The 20,536-nt window shown below is 44.5% G+C and overlaps 1 protein-coding gene across 5 annotated transcripts in view; it reads left to right on the forward strand.

Annotated features, from left to right (window-relative positions):
* The window catches only part of ACTN1 (actinin alpha 1), a 92,879-nt gene that overhangs the window by 49,410 nt on the left and 22,933 nt on the right, over nucleotides 1-20,536 (forward strand). For 3 of the 5 annotated variants that reach the window (XM_054161598.1, XM_054161593.1, XM_054161596.1), the window contains exons 3-8: nucleotides 389-508; nucleotides 6,724-6,810; nucleotides 8,206-8,293; nucleotides 9,223-9,301; nucleotides 15,473-15,554; nucleotides 17,149-17,234. In XM_054161598.1, the coding sequence (XP_054017573.1) occupies nucleotides 389-508; nucleotides 6,724-6,810; nucleotides 8,206-8,293; nucleotides 9,223-9,301; nucleotides 15,473-15,554; nucleotides 17,149-17,234 (542 nt within the window). Of the gene's footprint in view, nucleotides 1-388; nucleotides 509-6,723; nucleotides 6,811-8,205; nucleotides 8,294-9,222; nucleotides 9,302-15,472; nucleotides 15,555-17,148; nucleotides 17,235-18,577; nucleotides 18,664-20,536 lie in introns of all 5 variants that reach the window. The other 2 variants (XM_054161595.1, XM_054161597.1) reach the window with 1 other exon arrangement.

The raw sequence follows: 20,536 nt of genomic DNA on the forward strand, positions 1-20,536 counted from the left end.
CTGGCTTCATGGGGCAGGGATTTTGTGCCATTTCCAGGCATCATTACTTGCAGTACAGAGGTTAGTTCCACTGTCTGTCTCAGGGGTTGCTTTGCAGGCCCTTTTCACCTCTTACACAACCTGCTGCAGAAGGGACTCAGTACCAATAGTTTCTCTGTTACTGAGTTATCTGGGATGCAACAAAAATACTTTTTTTGGATGGTTCTTTCTGGGTGTACTTAACAATGAGTGCAGCCAGCCTGCATTTGCTGTCAAGAAAGAACACAGGGTGGTCTGTCCTCTGCCTAGGAGAGCAGCAGAAGTTATCAGTGTGGGGAAACACTCATCAGAGAAGAAAAGGTTCAGAGTAGTTTTCTAATACTTTTCTTTTTTTCTCCCTTCTTGTTAGGTGAACGTTTGGCTAAGCCTGAAAGAGGCAAAATGCGAGTGCACAAAATATCCAACGTGAACAAGGCCTTGGATTTCATTGCCAGCAAAGGAGTCAAGCTAGTGTCTATTGGAGCAGAAGGTAAGGAAACCATCTGATTTGTCTGGGCCCAAGCTGTGCTTAGTTGTTGCTTTTCACTCATGGCTACATGTCACTTCCTTTTGTGCCTCCTTAGCCCTACTCTATCCTCGTAGAATAAGCCACAGAGGAAAAAAGGAGATACATTAGACCTTTATTCTGGATTTACATCCCACTGTCACACCAAACTGCCAAAACTTGGGCTTATGGGTCAGGTCCTCCTGCTTTTCTTCTGGTTTTCATGAATTAAGGAAAACATTGAAGAGTGGCAGAGACAAATGAATTGAGATACTTCATTTTTTGAATGAAGGAAAGTCTCAACTGAAGCATAACAACTGCTTGTATTGAGCTTGTTGCAGAGCTGCTGGGTAAGATCCTCTTGCCATAGAGTGTCTCATGGGTCAAACCCAAGTGCAGCCAAGGTTGTCAGGCTTCTCCTGCATCCCATAAACTCGGGAGCTCTGGATGGAAGTCTGTGTATCCTCATGTAGAGACCATTGTGGCAGCACCAGGGACGCCCTCAGGATGAGCTTGTGGCTCGTGCAGACAGCAGGGAGTTGTGCAGGACTTCTTTTTTCCCCCCTTTTTGGCAAAGAGGTGTTTTGCAGATACGTCACCTGAGACTCAGAAAAGCTTGCAGCTATGTAGCTTGCTCTTTATGAACCTTAACAACTTGTTGTTTTATCTGTGTTGTGTTTTCATGGCACTTGCTTTCCTCTGCTCTTTACCTGCATGTGAGTCCTGCTTTTGGACTCATGTTGTCACTATTGCTGCAGAGACACTGCTACTGTGGTTTTTCTAGGTTTGTCTTTAGAGTGACCACAGAAAATGAGGGAGGTTTGTTATCTCCATCTTGCAGATGGAAATGCATGCTTTCTCCAGGGAAACTCATGACAGAGCCAGGAAATGAGCCTGTGATACAGTTCTAGATGAGTATTCCTCCTTTGGGATGGTTGTGGAGCTGCAGGGCTGACCCCTGCCTGTTCTTAGTCCAGGAGGTCAGAGCAGTATCAACATACTGTCCCCAGTATTGGCCTTTCAGGCATACTCTTAAAGACATCTCCAAGATGTGCCCATCCTATGGAAAGGAAGTCTTTCTTACTAATGTCTATAAATATCTGAAGGGTGGGTGTCAAGAAGGACAGGCTCTCTTCAGTGGCATCCAGTAATAGGACAAGGAATAATGGACATAAGCTAGAACACAGGAAATTTCACCTCAACACGAGGAGAAACTTCTTTACTGTGAGGGTGATGGAGCACTGGAACAGGCTTTCCAGAGAGGTTGTGGAATCTTCTTCACTGGAGACTTTCAAAGCCAACCTGGACGTGTTCCTGTGGGGCCTGTCCTAGGTGATCCTGCTTTGGTAGGGGGGTTGAACCCAGTGATCTCTGGAGGTCACTTCCGACCCCTGACGTTCTGTGTTTCTGTGATACAGAGCATTGGGCTCATGATGTAAAGCCAGCTTAGGTCATCTAAGTGTGATCACAGCGTGGGGCTTTCTCCATTCTAGCACCAGCCCTTGCACCCAGAGCAAGCCCAGGCTGCTCTGGTTTTCACCAGGAAACATAACCTACTTTAGAGTCTTCTGCCCAGGTCTTCAAGCCAGGTGCTTGGTGTACAACAAATTATGCATGAGCTATAAAAATGGACTTACACTTTGAACAGCACAACAGTAACTCTGTCCATGGAAGGGATTATGAACCTTGCTGGAGCATGAATTTTAAGGGCTGACTTTCTGACTTTAAGAACAATATCAGGCAGCAGCAAAATAGAAGATAAAGTCAATGAGGCAGTCATAGCACTGCACCAAGAAAATGAGCTGAAAATGCCTCAGTCATGTTTGACTGATGTAGGAAGTTTTCTGGATGGCTTTTCACCTAGAGGAGAAAACCACCATCCACCAGCAGTGTAGTGGGACTTGCAGTCATTGCCTCGAGATGGTTTGCTTCATCCCTTGAGTATCTGCTGGGCAGAGTCCTGTATAAAGGGTCTGCAGTCCAGCTGTAGCTGTCCATGTTTATTGCACAAATGGCTTTGGCTGTCAGTCCTGGTTTTACTTTTTTTTTTTCCTGTGTGGTTAAAAATAAGTTTCAGAGAGAATCCTAAAGAGACTCTCAGGTCACCTAAAGACTTGTGAAACCTTCTGCTTAATCAGAGTTAAGGCCAGCAAAAATGTTTTCATGGCATTTCTCTCTTGTTTCATCAAATAAAGATCCCTCTGCTATTAACAAGACAAACTCTGTAGCTGTGTCCCAGTGAACAAGAACCGGAGTTGAAGAGGACTTCCTACACTCAGCAGGAGTGCAGGACATATTCCAAGTCCATGTTAAATGGAGCATAAACTAAACAAATAAAATAAGCAATGAGGGTTAAGAGCTGTTTTCTACAACCATATTTGGCCATTAACAGTTCAAGATGGTTCTAAATATCTCTCTTAGCTGGAGTCCATAGGATCAAAGCAGTTGTGGCACACAGCAGATCTGTGTAAATCTGGATCAAGGAAGGCTCTAGCCTGGTGCAGCTTCCAAGTGGTTTTGTCATCTGCTTTTAAATCTCACTGTCATCTGACACCTCAGGAGCTGCCTTTTGCTGTAATAGGTTCCATATTGGTGTCTAATGCTCTTGGGACTTAACAGATTGAATAGGTCTAGTATGTGATCCTAAAACTGTTTTATCAGCACCTCTAATGTGCACAGAAAACTGCTGCTTTCTTAGATGTGGCTCAGTTCAGCGTAAAGATAACTTTGGATGAACTGATCCTGTTCTCACCTGCATTTCAAAAAGGTGGTGGCATTCTAAAAGCCACATCTATGCAGCCAGCCAGTCTTCCTCTGAAGGACTGCATATTTGTCAGGCCCTCAACTGCCTGTCAAACAAAAGGGTGAGAGTACTCTAGTTCTGGCATATTTTGTATGTGGCATTTGGTACGGTAATGGCACCTAGGTGGAAGCATAGCCACTGGTGCAAAAAATTTGCACCAGTAGATATAGATGCCTCACCAGCTTTAGCCAGCAACTGATCCACTTCCAAATTGAATGTAAATCACAGTAATAACATATACTTGCTGCTGCTCTTCAGACAACAGCTGCTGATGGTAGAGGAAGTGCAGACAGTGTTTGCAGAGGTCCTTTCTAGGAAGAACACTTGGAAAAGCAGAGTCAGGCAGAAGATACAGTCTGATTATTAGACTTTTAATATTTGAACTGCTCTCACATTATTGAGCATTACTTTTATCAGCAGGGGACAAAACAGTCTCCCTAATTAAGCATTAAGATTGTTCTAGTCTTTGTAGTGTAAAGTTCAGGTTTTTAGCAATTCCTGTGGAGTTTCTTTCTCTTAATCACCAGGAAGCAGAAGGCTTCGTGCAAACCTGTTTTGCAATCATGTTTTTGACTTTTGTTTCTTGGCCATATTCCACTCTATCAGAAAGAGACTGGCAGTAGCTGAAGGGATCCTAAAAGGAAAAGGAGATTGGCACTGGGGAATTCAGGGATGGAAAACCAAGTGAGTTAGGGTCCAAAGAACACATGGATTTTCTCATCAGCCTGGCTGGCTTTGTAACCAGGTTGCCAGGAAAAATGAAAAAATGCTTGCCTCTGGAAATAAAAAATGCTTGCCTGCTTCTAAAAAATAGTAACAGTTGTGTCAATTCTCTTAAAAAAAAAAAAATGAGGAGGAGGAAAAGGACTGGGGATAGTGTGGTTTGGTAAATCTGCAGTCAGGGATGAATCAGTCACTGACATCGCTACATCAGTATCTGCTTGGTAGATGGTGGGGTTTCTGTGTCAAGTGAAATGTTATGTGGAGGTGAAGGACTGGACCAATTCTGAGCAGCTTTGCTTTGGTGCACTGCTAAGGAAGAATCAGACACAGGAGTAGGAAGCACACCTCTTCCTTTGTAAATGGCTAATGCAGTGAAGGGAGGGATGGGGAGGAGAGACACTTTCCACCTTAATTCCACCAGCTAACTATAAAACTGGAATTTGAGAATGTGACCAGAGCCCAGTGCTGAATTCTAATGCCATATTAGCAACTTAATGCCATCTTGTTTTATGTAAGTATCTTGACTTTTATTTCCATTTGAAACCCGTGGAACAGTAATATTAATTACCAGTTTCAGCTCACTGGTTGATTTATTAGTGTTCATAAAGTGTTTTCAGCACTAAAGTATTGCCATCAGATTTTAAGCCAGTCCATTCAAATAAAAAGCTCAATTTAGTTACAGATCTTAAATATATCCTAGGGTACTCCTGCCAACTGCTGTGGTTTTTACAGGCACTGGAGATTTTTTGCAGTTTAAAAATCCTCACACAGATCTCTCACATGAACAAAAGCTGAAAGCACGAATGCATTCTGTTTATAACTTAGCTGTAGCATCTCAGGTATTTGTAGCAATAGTAAATGGATTGCAGTGCTTCGCTGGAGGGGTGAAGAATGCAAAAGGTGCAAAGCTAAATGTACTTGCCCTGGCCTAGAAGACCAACCCCTTACCTCAAAATACTGGTGAAAAAAACCTGAGAACACCCTCAGCAGGCAGACATAGTTGGCTTTTTTTCATGCCAGCAACAATAACTGTAGTTATTCACCACTTCAGTGAAAAGTTGTTGGCTATTTAATTCTGGGCAACTGATGCCCCACCAAGGTATCTTTATCTACTCATAAATGCAGGAGTGGACACAGGCTTATTGCAGTGTAGAGCAAGGTGGTAAGTCTTGTTTTCTGTCTTTTCTGTAAGCTCCCAGTATGTGTGTGGAAGTTGCACCAAATGTATGGCTAAATCACAAGCTTTCAGGGGTTTGGACTAGACAGACACCAGTGTGCCATGCCTGCTGCTTGTCTGTTAATATGCTGAGGTTCGTGTTCTGCAAATTTTTCAAAGAGGAAAAACTTCTTTTAATGTTTTAGAAGGAAAATTTCAAGTATTATTAACTTGTGTGACAAGGTCCAGATGGGTGGCAGTTAACTGTATTGCAGATGTCTACTTGCCCCAGAGCATGATGTGTTCCTACTGGGCAGTTTCATGAAAGAAGCAGGGGCCCAGAGGTGTCTGCAGTAGTACAAAGATGTTTTCTGGCAGGCTTGTTATTATTCTGCCTCCAATTACCTCCAAACAGGAGGTTAATTCTAACCCTTTTCTTACTGAAAATACTCTTGTAACTCGCTGGTTATTTGTGAAAGATCTTTCTGCCATGCAGAAATGTGCCAGAGAAAGGCAGCTAGGCTAGTTTCACTATCCCCAAAAAAATGTAGGCTGTAAATTTTATGAAGTGTGTATATAATCTGTGGGGAACTTTTGTAGATGCTGAGGATCATCACTTCAGAGCCAGCTGCTCACCATTTGCGCTGTTTGGTGCTAACCTATACGTGGTGGAAACCCCTTCCTGGGCTAACCTCCCCTCAGAACTTTGATTCCTCATCCTAAACAGATCATAGCTCATATATGCAAGCAGTCGCTTTCTACAGCCCCTGAGTTGTGGCCCCTTGCTGATTTATATTGCAGAGTCCACTGAGCAATAAAGCACAATCTGCTTAACATCTTAGTTTATGTTATGGTCTGCTCAGGCTGGCCAGCATGAATTCTCCAAGCAGAATCCATGTACTGTGGGGTACGCTCTGCTGCATCTTTGGGCAGTTACATGACTGAAAGAAGTCCTATGTATGCACTCTGGTGTATTTAGGCTTGTTTGAAATTCAGAGGTTGATGTTGAGTGGGTTTCTTGGTGGTACCTTTTCCACAGGACAAAACCAGCAATCAGAGCTCATCTGCACTGGGATGTCTCACTAATTCTTCTGGTATAATTATGCTGGGGCAGTTACAAAGATGACATGGAACAGACATTATCGGTGTGAGAGGGAGGCTTTTCCTTTTCCCAGTTTGGCTTTTAAGTGATTGGAATTAAACCTGAACAAGGTGTTTTTAAGCCCCTGTTGGGAATTACACTGATCTAAATTAATCCTTATTCCTGTTCTTTTTGGATTATTGGTGTCTTTCACACTCCTTGCTATATTGCGAGAGAACCAGTCTGATTACTGGGTGCTACTGGGCAAGATTGCTGTACCAGCAGAACATCTGAGGAGGCAGGAATCAACAGTTTTCACATGGATTTCCAGTTCTTCCATCTGGAAAAGGGAATGTTCCAGTTTTATTAGGATTTGCACTTGCAACTGATGGCTTTTATTTCTTCTCATTGTGCCTTTTTTCCCCCCCCCCTCCTAGAAATCGTGGATGGCAATGTTAAAATGACTCTTGGAATGATCTGGACCATCATCCTTCGTTTTGCCATTCAGGATATCTCAGTTGAAGGTAAATCTTAGTTCTTTCCAGCCACTCTTTAACTATTAATAATTGGGGTAACTAAATGTCATTGCCACTTGAAAGGTCCAGAATAATGCTCTTAGATGAGTCACCAGAAGTTCCTAGGGAATGACCCTTCCCAAGCTGCCCCGTCATCTCATTTCTCTCCATGTTCAGCTATATTGGGAATTTTTCCAGCCTTTTCTTGTAGGACATTTTAAGAGCAGTTCAAAAGGATGACTAAACCTGAAAGCCAGTTTTTGTGTTGAAATCTATTGCATTTCTTGCAGGCTGATTCAGGGACTACCTCTTACAAGTTCTAGAAAACTCTTCTCTCTAATCCCCAAAAGTTATCTCCTTATTATACAACCTCACTGTGAAAATAATAGTAACAAAGCTACCCCAGCAGACTCTTCCAGACAAAAATTTTCTGGAAAGTGAAATTAAATCCTCAGTAAGTTTGCAGATGATACCAGGCTGTGTGGCTGTGTTGATCTGCTAAAGGATAGGGAGCCTTTACAGTGGGATCTGGACAGGTGAGGCTGATGGGCCAAAGCTGACTGGGTCACAACCACCCCATGGTAAGTAGGAACTTGTGAATGTGTGGTTGGAAAGCTGCAACTTGGAGAGGGACCTGGGGTATAATCGACTGAGTGTGAGTCAGCAGTGTGCTCAGAAGGCCAACAAAGCCAAGGGCATCCTGGCTTGTATTAGAAACACTGTGGCCAGCAAGAACAGGGAGGTGATTGTCCTCCTGTACTCTGCACTGCTGAGGCCACACCTCAAGTACTGTGTTCAGTTCTGGGCCACTCACTACAGGAAGGATATTGAGGTGCTGGAGCGAGTCCAAAGAAGGGCAAGGAGGCCCTTGAAGGGCCTGGAGCACAGGGCTTACAAAAGGCTTCTGAGGGAGTTGTTCAGTCTAGAGAGGAGGAGGCTGAGGGGAGACCTTATCTCTCTTGACAACTACCTGAAGGGAGGTTGGAACAGGGAGGGGGCAGAGCTGCTTCTCCTTGATGGCGAGTGACAGGACTAGAGGAAATGTTTGAAAGACATGCCAGGAGAGGTTTAGGCTGGATATTAGGAAATACTGCTTCACAGAGAGGGTTATCAAACATTGGAATGATCTGCCCATAGCAGTGGTAGAGTCACCATCCATAGGGGTCTTCAAGCATCATGTCCCTGAGCTTAGGCACATGGTTTAGTGTTGACCCTTCAGTACTGGGTCAAGAGTTGGACTGGATGATCTTCAAGGTCTCTTCCAACCAGATATATTCTGTGATTCTCTGTAAATATAGCACAATTCAGTGAAGTCTGTACCAAAGAGGTTTTCCTAGCATATACTCCAGACACTCCTGCTTTCTAGGAAAATGAGTTAATTGGTGTGTTTTCTTTCTTTCTTAGAGACATCTGCTAAAGAGGGACTTTTGTTATGGTGTCAGAGGAAGACAGCCCCCTACAAAAATGTAAACATCCAGAACTTCCATATAAGGTGAGTTATGAGCAAGAGCTTAGCTTTACAGTCTGTGTTTTTTTAATGTCTCTTGGTTTATTCAACAGTGATCCTAACAGACCTCCCAAGGCAATGCAGATGCGTGTTACACAGTAACAGCATAGTCCAAAGCAAGACCTAGAAAATTTAAGGCAGAGGCTATAGAGGATCCAAGTACCTACATCTCAGTTCCTCATTCTGGTTACAATTGCTGCTTTCATAAAATTTTAAGAGCATTTAGTCCCCTGGCAGCAGCATACAGCTAGGCAAGACAGCTTTTGCTTTGTGAAAGTTCGGAATGCTTTAGGAGGTATGAAATAAGGGCTGCACCAGAAACTTTGTAGTGTGATGGAGCTGGGAGGGAATTAAAGGACTTCTTGCTCTGCTCTTAATAATTCCAAACTGGCAGATGTTCCAGTGAGGATTCTGTATCATAGTGCTTTTCCCAGCATATCTTGAAGAGCTGCATGAACCATATAAATGCAGAGCATTTTTTTTGAGAGCTTAAGTGCCATCCTGGCTATCCAGTACTGTAGTGGAGCTGGCTGTGGGCATCTGCCTTTTCCCTAAGGAATGCACTTGTTCCTCCTTTAGGGCTTGCATTTATACCTTTCTTCAAGCTTGAGTTCTACACCTTTCCTTGCATGCTCCACAGGGCATGCACAGTTCATTCAGCACAGAGAACTGGCAGAAAGGAGGTGGCAGTGCAAAGGGCAAGCCTTAATCACCATGGATTTTCCTAGGGATTGAAAGCGATCTTTATTGCAGTCTCATGCAGGTACAAGTCTTGGCTCCTTCGTAGCGCTTACAGAAGCACTGTTAGCTACAAACTAAATCAGAATTAGTAATCCTGCTGCCGTGGTTCCTTCCCTCATGATCATACCCATCACTGTGTCTCTCACTGGCTGTCTCTTCTGTCTCCCTTGTAGTTGGAAGGATGGCCTTGGTTTCTGCGCTTTAATTCATAGACACCGTCCAGAGCTCATTGACTACGGGAAGCTACGAAAGGTACAACTCAATTTGTTTGTCAGACCAGATGCTTGGCTCCTTGGAAGTAAAGAGAGAGAGGAATTAGCTTGATAAACATAATTGGAGAACTTCAACTCAAGCTGGCTGTTGCAGTATTGAGGAGAAGGAATGAGGGATGAATCAGTACATTCAGGCTTCTTAGTGAAGCATGAACTTAATGAGCTTCCTGCTTGACTTTCCTTGCTTTCAGGCTGCCTTATGAGACACGTGTGCCCCAGTCCCAGCTGATGAGCAAAAGCTGGCAGATGCACTAGCACCAAACGTGAGACTAATTCTGTGCCAATGTCACAGACTAGAGAGTCGAATCAGACAACATTTCTGTGGAGAGTTGGATCAAAACTGATCACCTGGTGTTCAAATGCAAAAAGTCATTGAGGGGTCTGTGTGCCCTCTCTGGGCACTTGTCACATGCTTCCAGCTTAGCAGTGAGTCATCTGCAGTATTGAGCTGCTTCTAGCATGTAGGTAATCAGATACAGAAAAGTATTTGCCATAACACTCAATTTTACTTCAAATAATTGCTACTGGTAACATGGTATCCAGCTGCTCCAGTCTTTGCTTCCTGTCTATCTTGGAGACAAGATTGATAACTGGAGGATGAGAATAAGCATTCAGTAGTTTGTGCTGCCAGCAGTGTCTTGACCCAGCAGTGTCTTGGCCCAGCGGGGTGATGGAAGAGCAAATTGGGTTCTCATCCTACTGGCATTCCTGCAGGCTACTGAAATCCAGTTTCACTGTATCTGTGCACATGTGGAATGAGATGTCACCAAGAGCATAACTGAGGTGGTGTCACAGAAAAAGGCTTGACCTTCAGATCTCATGGGCTGGGTGTTATCAAACACAAACATGCTGGATGTTGGCTAGGGGGATAAAAATAGAAGCCCATCACTAAAAGACCTGGGCTCTTGGATCATTGCAAATAGGCAATGTACAAATGAGTTAATAAAACTAGCTGCATCCTTGAGGCAATTAATTGTACAATGCCTGATTTGCTTTTCAGTAACCTTTTATGTCTTTACAATTATATTATCTGATCAGTTTTTGTATGTGGAGTCAGCACATGATGAATAAAGAGGGGGGAGAAACTTTACCTATTTACATAAACAGCAGCAATAAAAAAGGGAATTATTAGAACTACTTTTTCAGTGCCCGATCTTGGGAAAATAAAAGCAGCTAAGCAACATGCATCTGACAAACCCAAATGGGTAAATGATAGAACACACATGATGAACAAAGCCCTAAGCCAAACCCAGACTCCTAAGAGTGAGGGAAGATAAGTTATTTGGTCATGTTGCCTGGAGGCTTTTAAGGCAAAGAGAGGGTGATTGTCCTAGCCAAAAGCAATGTAAATGGGAAGGGATTTATCCTCTTTGGAGTAGAACCACCATCCTTTGTTCTATGCTTCCCTTTGATCTCATCCTTCAAGAGATCCTAAACACAGTATTTGCCTGGACTATTTCTGTCTTTGTTTCCTCCTTTATTCCTTCTTTCTCCACCCTTTGGCTCAGATCAACTGATTCTTGCCTTCCTGGAGTTTACTTCTCTCCTTCCCTCGACAACAGATGAGCAAACAAACCAGCCAGCCTAAACCTTTTGAATCATCCCTGACTCTGCAGGGGACTTACCTTGCAGAGAAAGATGTGAGAAAGGCTGCTGAGAAGCAGCTATCACAGCTGATAGTAGATCAGAGGTCCATCTCCAGCTCTCCTCCACCTCTAGGGAGTGATTCTTGTTATCTCCTTTGTGTATGCCTTTGGCGATGTCATGTTTCTGTGTACACACAAACACATATGTATAAGATAAGGAGGTGAACATCAGTCCAAACTGCCAAGAGGTCTATGTTTAACCCCCTGGTTGGGCACCATTTTTGTGTAGTTTTAGTATTTTCTGCTCCGTCACAGAGGCTGTGTCTATGCTACAGACCCTGTATTGGCAATGCAAACTGGCAAAAGGTAGACAGCATAGCTGCATGTCTCCTTACCAAAAGATGGCAGCATCTCTGGTCAGCACAGTTTGGTACTGAGTTGATGTTCCTAGCTATTTTAACTTGTCTAGCTACATTAGTGGAGCAAGCATGACTGCCTATGTGCACTGCCTAGCTGAAGTTGCTTGTATAGTCCAGGCCCCAACGTCTGCTCACCTTGGGATCAGTGACTCAGCCTGGAGAAGACTCTGAGGGAACCTTATAGTTGCCTTCCAATACCTGAAGGGAACCTATGGGAAGGTTGGAGAGGAATTTATCATAAGGGCAAGAGGAAATAGATTTAAGCTAAGGGAGAGTGGGTTTAGACTAGGTCCTACAAAGAAGTTTTTCAGTACTAGGGTGGTGAGACTCTGGAACAGGTTGCCAAGAGGGCACCCCTACCTTGGAGGCATTCAAGGCCAAGTTGGATGAGGCCTTCAGCAGCCAAGTCTAGTTGAGAGGTGTTCCTGCCCATGGTGAGGAGGCTGGAGTAGATGATCTGAGGTCCCTTCCAGCCTAAGCCGTTCTGTGGTGCCCTGAGACCACAGCTATTTCTACTCAGTGCAAGTCTTTTGTTGTCCAGTTCACAGTAGATAAGATCTTGAGATTCAGCTCATGGTCTGCATGTAAAGGCTATGCAGAAGATGGGGTTTCCCTTCTTCCTTTTACCCCTGACTGTAGCTTAACTGTGAGCCACAGCTAAGATCTTTTATCAAGTACAATGATTGATTGATTGATGGCTCAGACACCCCCTCATATAGCCCATCCATATAGAGACATGGTCTGTGTACTGCTGTGTTGGATGCATTTGGTATAGATATTCCTGAAACATGAGCTGTACCAGTTGGATTTCTTTCCCAGTGTCTTCAGTTCTGGCAGATACAGTCAGTGCTTGATTTCTGTCAATTTTCCTCCCCCTCCATCTCCTTTTCTGATTGCTAGTTAATAGAAGATTATTTTTTTTATATATCACACTGCAATAATTGCCATGGCAACCTTGTGTGCTGCAAGGACTTGGAAATAGCTTCAGGAGGAGTCAAGATTCCCATATGAGTTAGGGTTGTGGTGAAAGAGGAGGAGCCACAGTAGTCTTTAGTCAGCAAATGCAGAGAATGTGCTAGGTGGGTATATCTGTTTAGGGGAGGTTGCTGTCTGCCACTGTCAAAACAATGTAATTCCTCCATGGTAAGATTAGAGCTTACCTCATGACTGGCCCAGCTAGAGCCTGGCAAGTTACTGCTCTGCTTCATGTCTCTACCATTGCTATGCATAAGGAGAATGAGAACCAAAGCACCTCTGCAGAACCTCATCTGGGTTAGTGTTCTGGGAGCTGTGGGAAAAATCAGGGGACAGTTGGCATACTTTGCTGTGCAGCTTTTGGATTCCTAGGGTGTGCCCACAGCCATGGTGCTGCACTGTAAGGCTTGGAGGTACCAGGCCAGTCTTTACTACTTTATACATTCTTGTGGGAGTCAGCTGGAAGAGGTGATTCTAAATAGTGATTAGCTGGAACTGAAAGAGGTGGAGTTTGGAGGAGTTCTGTAGGGCTTGAGACCCTATTGCAGTCTTGGACAAGTTCCTGGGAAAACCTTATCTCTTGCACAAAGAAACATCACCTCAGTGATGAGCAGATCTGTGAGGGGCAAAGCTTTTCCCACAGGGAAGAGGGTCTTACTCAGGCTTGGCTCTGTGCTCATCTCTGAGATTGCCTTTGGACTTTGGTTTCTTGCTTTCAGTAGCACTATCTTTAGCTTCATTCCCCAGAAGACTCTGTGATCACACATCTTACATATGAAGTAGAAATCTGCTGGCTTCATCTAGGTGAGTCTCCAATTTCCCACATATTAAGACTTCCAGCCCTTCCTTTGGGAGTGCCCAAGCTCAGTAAGTTTTCCCATCAGGAAACCTCTCCCAACTTCCAGCTCAACATTTCTTTTTAACCTTTGGCAGTATTTCTCCTGGTCTTACTTAAAAACTGATAAGAAAGCTATCTGCAGTGAGCTTGCTCCTCCCTTTCCTCCAGGGGAGACTTGACAGATCTTCAGACAGTTCGTTGAGATGGGTTTGTGCTAAGGAAGTGTTTGTGTTAACACCCTGGCAGAGTGTTTAGTATTGGCAATGCCATGGTGGTCATGGGCAGCATAGGGGGGAATTTGGTTAACAGTAGGGATATGTCTACAGAAACAGGAAATGGTATGTGGGCTAGGGTAAAACTGGGAAGGGAGCTACCACTTGGCACTTCTGGATGCTCCTGTGCTTGAGTGAAAGAAAGGCTGTTACTTTTCCTTCCTAAATGAAGCTAAGGCCCTGTCTACACACAGTAAATGAAGAATGTTACATACCAGCTAGTCTCACCTCCACAAGTAAGGCTTGTGGTTACCCTTTGGGTTCACAGAGGTTTCTCCAGGCCCAGGAGACAACTAGGTGAAATGGTACCAGCCCCTAATTCCATGCCACAGGGTATGCTTTTTATCCTGTCTGGAGGATAGTAAAAATCCCATCTGTACCCTTGCTTAACTCTGAATAGGTGGATATAGATATATCTCTAGATAGACATGTACACAGATAGATCTCATGTCACTATTAAGAGTATATAATTATAAAGTAGTATTTGACACTGAGATGGGGCCCTGTTGCCATGTGTGGCAGCTGCTGGTTTCAGCCCAGTGTGCCCATAGGGATCGTTGATTGTGTCTGTTTTCATGGCCTCTGTGTGATTTACTTCTGTAGGTGAAATGTTGCTGTCTGCTGGAGACACTCACCCAAAGGAATATGGCATCCCCTAGCAGCATCAATCTAATACATGCATTGATTCCTAGAGAAATGCTGCAGGAAACTGCTTTTCAAAATAGCTTAGTCTCCTTACTTAATGAGGGCTACATGATGATTGATCAGTGCCATAAAGGAACTTCTCTGCACACCCATGCCCTATCTGCCTGAGCCTGCCTAGCTTCATCTTTCATGCTGGGTGGGTTCAAAGGAAATTGCCTGTTGATTAGAGTTCAGGCACAGCTTTATCTTCCAAGTCAATGTAATAAGTAAAGGCACATGATCTCAAATAGAAAAGGAACAGAACATGGAAGCCACTGTGAAAATTAGGTGAAACAACTATCATCCTTACTTCCTAATTTTTAAGGTGGGTCCTAGAGTGAGTGGGACAAATGACACTATGGAGAGTATGACCTCATCTTCCTCTCTTTTGAAAGACACTTAGTAAATAAGGTGACTAAACACTAGCAGTTTATGCACAGCCTTTCCTCCAGCAGAAGCCACGTGTCTCAAGAGTAGAAACCAATAGTGCAAAAGTCACTTGATTGTTCAAAATAACCAAGTATCATGGAAATACAGGAATCAGGCTTGTATGAGGGTCTCATACCGGTTGGTAGTTGTCTTGCTGCTAATCATGATGTTCAAGTGCTGGTAACACTTTGCAGAGGTCTTTCACTTCCAGCGACATCTGTGTCAGACTCTCTTGTGTGGCTCTTTAAAATCTAGTTACCTTTGTGATAAGACTCATGCTGCAATAAGTCGCATTTAACCTCCTTTAGGATTTGATTATTGTGTATTGATGTCTGCACCTGAAGTACGTCCTGCCCCAGCAGGCTTATAGAGACAGGAATAGAAATGCCCTAAGGAAATGAGAAGTTGTGTGCGGTGCCCAGGAGGAAAAGCAGCACTCAGGCAAAACGAGCACTTTTAGATGTATTTATTTTGTTAGAGATATGTTAAGAGACTTCTCTTCTTCCCACTCAACTGGTGTTCAACAAACTGCTCTAGCTGAGGACAGCAACCGCTGTGGATGTTGTTACTATTTCAGTGTCGCTCACAGATACGCTGCTCTGCAGCTCTTTGAAATGGATGTTGCAAACCTAATAGAAGTGTGAGATTTAAGTGTGGGGTATGGCCATTTACTATCAGTGTGATGTGAAGCTAATTTTACTTCAGGTTCAAGACAAAATGTATTATTACTTCTTGCTGCAAGTGCATAGATTATATGTTAACGATCATATTACAGCTCTCTAGGCTCTGCTTCCAAAAGGAAGCTAATTATTTCATCTTCCTATGGGAGTTTTGTCTGGACAGCACACTTACCTGAACCAAACCAAGAACAATAGCTCTGTTTTGACCAGAATGCTGTGTACCTTGTTAGAAGTTGATGCTGATGCCCTGGTTCTTTTTCTTTCCCAGGATGATCCTCTCACTAATCTAAACACAGCTTTTGATGTGGCTGAGAAATATCTGGATATTCCCAAGATGCTGGATGCAGAAGGTAAAGTAGAACCCAGTGTCTTTTAACTTGCTCTTTCTCAAGAAATTTCCCCCTTTTTCTAGGTGGACTTGTACAAGAATTCAGTAACCTCTGAATGCTTCCTCCATCACCATGTGCTAAATGGATAGGGAAAAAGTTACGATGGAACAGTGAATCACGTGTTTTGCATCCCTTTTCCTCCTGTGTGCCTCTCTGAGCCTGGTGTGGAGATCTTAACTTGGCATTGACATACTAGGCAGAGATGAGTAACACCTGGCTGTGTTTACTGCTGATTAAAATGTTCCCTTTCAAGAATCAAGCTTAATACTGAGTTAATGTATCATGTAGGACTACATTCCTTTTGCCCCAGATTTTTTTTCCTGGGCTTTTTCTGACATTGCTGGTGATTTTTCTTTTGGGGGGCATGATACTAGTATTGTAAATGGCTTCTTCTTGACTACTTGGAAGTGCTGGGCATGAAGATCCCTCACTGACTGGGTTTGGAGACCAAGGCAGAGATCCATGTTGTTCTGAGATGATTTTGCTACTGACCGTGACTGCTTCCCTGAGGCCACTGGGAGAGCAAGGATTACGTTTCAGAGCCTTGTCACGACCAGCTTGACAATAGACTTGGAAGACTGTAACTTTGGAGTACGAATAACAGCCTGAAATCGTTCACCATTTGTTGGCTGGTTGCCTGAAGGTAGAAGCTGTATTTCAGTCTTGGTTTAGACAGGAGAAGCACTTAAAAGCTTGCTAAATAAGGGAGTGAGAGAAACAGTGGGAAGGGTGGGGATAGGACAGCTGAACCCAGTGAGCCCGTATTTGGGTAAGAATGATGTTCATATTCTCAGGCGGTATTTCACTTCCCCGGGGACAGGCCTTACTTTCCCTTCATTCATCATGCTGAGGTAACCAAAAACTCAGAGTTTCTAGATTCCAGTAGTAGATTCAAGTGCTTCCTTCCATTCTGTAGAAAATAAAGCCATCTCCAAAATAAGTGAATCTGGCTTCGTACCTTAGTAAAGCTAGCAGTGATGAAGGCAGCCCCTTGCAGGAGCTCCCACTGCTGTTTCCCAGTCACTCTTTTCCCTCATGGAGTTCAAGCTTATGTGCATTTCTCCATGCCATTAATTCTGATCTCTGTAGGTGTTGAGTTTCCCCTGAAACTAATGAAAGGGCCTTTTGAAATTCAAGCCATCATTGTGTTGAAATGGAGGCATGGAAATGAAGGCATGAAAAGGGAGAAAGGATCTTCCCTGAAGAACTGTGTGGAGGAATTGCATTATATGCTTATAAAAGCCATGTTGACCTTCTGCCAGGATTGATTCAACCCACCATTCACAGTAATGTTCTCAGAATGAAGTGCTGTGACACAAGACATGCTGATGTATGGCTGCGTTAGCCTGGCCAGCCCCTGGAATCAGTTTTACTGTGACAGTACCAGGAGAGTGATCCTGGCTTCTGAGAGACACACATCTTCTGGGGAAGTCCTGCAGAGCTGCTGTGACAAGCGTATACCCCAGCAGGCCTCCTGGACTGTTGTGGTTCTCCTCCTCCTTTGCTTTCCTCCCGTCAGTTGATTGCGCTCTTAACGTGAGGTTTTTTTTGACAGACATTGTTGGAACTGCCCGTCCTGACGAGAAAGCCATCATGACCTATGTTTCTAGCTTCTACCACGCCTTCTCAGGAGCCCAGAAGGTATCACAGGATCCCAAGCTTCCTCCACAGAGCACAGCTGGTGCCGTTGCTAATGTCCAAACATTTTTTTTTTCCTTTCTCTTTCTCCTCTCTAGCTACAGGCATCTTTATTATTATGTTCTTGGTGGTGTTGGCTGTTGGCTCAAAGTGGTGCCCCAGACACAGTATCTGGGGCAAGGGAGCTAGGGGTCCCATTTCCCTGTAGTCAGCGGTACTTTCCCTGGCGCGATTGGCAGCACCTTGACACATACATAGGTTGAGGGAATGGGCAGCTCTGCCTTCTCCATTTGCCTTCTGAACTGCTGCCCTGATGACTGAGGACCTGCAGTCCCTCTTCCTGGGAAATTTGACCTAGAATGCGATGCTTAGTCTCACAAAGGTAGAGATTACCACATGGATAGTCTACTCAGCAGGACACTGCGGCCTGCCCCTGCTGGAAACAATGCTCATATCTATTACATTATTTTCTTTTCCTCTTTCTCAAAGATGGAGAAGCAGAACTAACTTAGTGGTTTTGTGAAGGGTTCAATGAATACCGAAAAATTCTGTCACCTTATGTATGCTGCAGGTTCCTGCACCCTTGCTTCAAGGTCTGAACCTGCTGCTTTCTTAAGTTGTGCCACAAACTCACTCCCAGTTCACCTGGGGCTTACGAAACATGCCTGATGAGTAAGTCTGTGGGGATTTTGCAAAGAGAGCATTGCTTATGGTGACCGAAATGCCTGGTTTTGTTCTTTTTCAATATCTTTGCTCACCCACCATGATGGAAATCAGGCAGCTGAGTCCTTACTATGTCTGGCTTAGCCAGTTTCCTGTTGGTAATGGAGTCACTTAAGGAAAATGTTTCACAGGTGAAACCCTGTAAAGATCTCTTGGCAGACCCAAGCAGCCGCCCGTACTTCGGTGCAGTAAGAACAGGCAGTGCGTGTTGCAGCAGAGCAGATACTGTGTAGGAAGTTCACTGTGTAGGAAGGCTCTGATCTCTAGCTCCTTACGTACAGAAAGGCCTTGAGCATGGGTGTTCAGCTACAAACAGCCTGTTTGCATCCTTGGCCCAGGCCCCGTGATTGCAGTGGCAGAGGTGCAGAGCCTGGACCCTCAGCTCAGGATCCCGCTGGACTGGGGGGGCGGGAGGGCGGGGTGCTGCTTTGAGCCACAAGCCAGCGCTGCTGGCCACCTTCTGATCTGAGTTCCCAGCTCTCCGCATGGAAATCTGTTTGGCCTGTTCTGCAATGCATGATGGGAAGTTTTCTCCCCCTCTCACGCCACCCATGACTGTTTTGTTTTATTCTATGTGCTGCTTCTTACTTTATCCTTTCAACCTCTTTTCCTTCTCTGCACAGATATTATAGGCACGCTAAGGCCGGATGAGAAGGCCATAATGACCTATGTCTCATGTTACTACCACGCCTTCTCAGGGGCGCAGAAGGTGAGACTTTACTGCTAACAACCCCCTCCCTTCTCCCTGCCCTGCCCGCTGAACCTCTCTACTGAGGAATAAGCCAGAACCCCATCTGCCCCAGGATATTATCAGGGAAGCCCAGTGCATCCAGTGATGCTCTTGGGTGTCTGTAGTCTTGCTGGAGAAGTGATGTTAATGTCCTTTTAGACTTGAGCTGCTCCTTCCATCCAGTCTCACACCCCAGTGGTGGAGAAAGCATTTGGTAAAGCTGACATCAAAAGATGAATGAATGTCTGCTCTGACAGAATCAGTACCCTTTCAGTGACTAGTGAGCATCATCCTGGCCAGGCAATGAGCCTCCACAAGTATCACAATCAAATTGGCCTACTCCAGAAAATCACAACCCATCCTCCTGGACCTGCCATCCTGCCTTCCACACTCAGTCCCCATTAGGTCAGCGGTCTATTCCTAGGCTGTATCATCTGAGCTGGCTGCATAGCACTTTTGTGCAGCCACAAAATCCATTCTTACCAAGCCTTGAGCTTTCCAAACTCTTCTCCATTCCTTCCTTCTCCCTGGTTATTCATCTCTGTATCTTAAACCTCCTATATGTTTTATTTTCCTTCCCTCTGCTTTGCTCATTTACATAACGTCAGTCCTCCGTCTTCTGCTTCCTCTTTGTTCCAAAGTCTCTTTGCCTGGCATCAGGACACTTGTCCTCAGAGGAACCAAATAGTCACAGTTTTCCTTTGGGCAAACTTCCTCCAAAAGAGCAATTTCCCTGTAATCCTTTGAATAGAAGAAAGAGGTTGATCCTTTCCTCCCATGCCATAGCCTGGCTGGGCTGCAGCCTTTCCATAAGATCAGAGCTGGTTCCGGAGCGTAGGCTTTCGAATAATAAAACTTGAACTTCAAGACTGTACTCTTCACATTGCCAATAGATGTAAAATCTCCCTATTTCCCCCAGCCACAGCTATTTCTCTCACTAGGCCTTTTCTCTTTGAGATACTGTCTATGTGTTGTCCAGCTTGAGGTCTAAGTTGAATCCAAGAAGAGTCCATCTCTTGCACAAAGCAATGCTGATGGTCACTGCATTGATGCAGATACCATGCTGATGCTGCCTTGCAGAGGGCAAACACAGACAGTAGATTCCAGTTCTGCCCTATTTTATATAAATTATCTGATACTGTCTTGTTTCCAAGGAACTGGGAGTATGTCCCACAGCAGTGCAGTAGACTTGCCCATTTGACACAATTTGTTTAGTCATGATTTTTCCACTAAAATTTTGCTTTGTGAATAGCTTGAAAACCTTAAGACCAGGCTGCAAGCTCCAGCCAGCTAATGCTTGCCCAGGAAGACTGTAGCCTCAGAACTCACACCAGTCCAGTAATAAGGCCTGCCGTTTTCTCAGTGCCCCTGAGGGACTGCTCCATGCTGTCTGCTTAACCTGAAGAACTCCAGATTGAGGAAACAGCAAACCACAATATGAGGAGGGTTCTGGCCAGCTGCAAGAGCAGCCGCGCCCCTTTGCCAATCCCTTCCTCTTCTCTCCGTGCCCATTCCATGAGTTGTAAACTCGTTCAACAGGTCGTGTGCTCTCGTCAGCAATTTAGGTGGATGTTATGTCTCCAAAGATAACAAGGTTTTCACAGCCTTTTACTGCCTCAGAACCTGAGACCAGTAGTCAGAGCAAAAACGAGAGACGGAGCTTCTCAGTCAAGGCTTCAATCCCATGTAGTCTAACTGACTTAAGATTAAAGACTTAATAATTTATTCATTTTTTTAACAGTCCTGGTGGGCCAGCAACTCAACTGTGCCCTGCAGAAGGAGCATAGCTCTTTTTTGGAGCTACCCTAGCCATACATTAGCCAGCTGCTGAGCGACACAGATTCCAACCCCC

This window comes from Dryobates pubescens, chromosome 5, assembly GCF_014839835.1.
Source record: "Dryobates pubescens isolate bDryPub1 chromosome 5, bDryPub1.pri, whole genome shotgun sequence".
NCBI classification, from domain to species: domain Eukaryota; kingdom Metazoa; phylum Chordata; class Aves; order Piciformes; family Picidae; genus Dryobates; species Dryobates pubescens.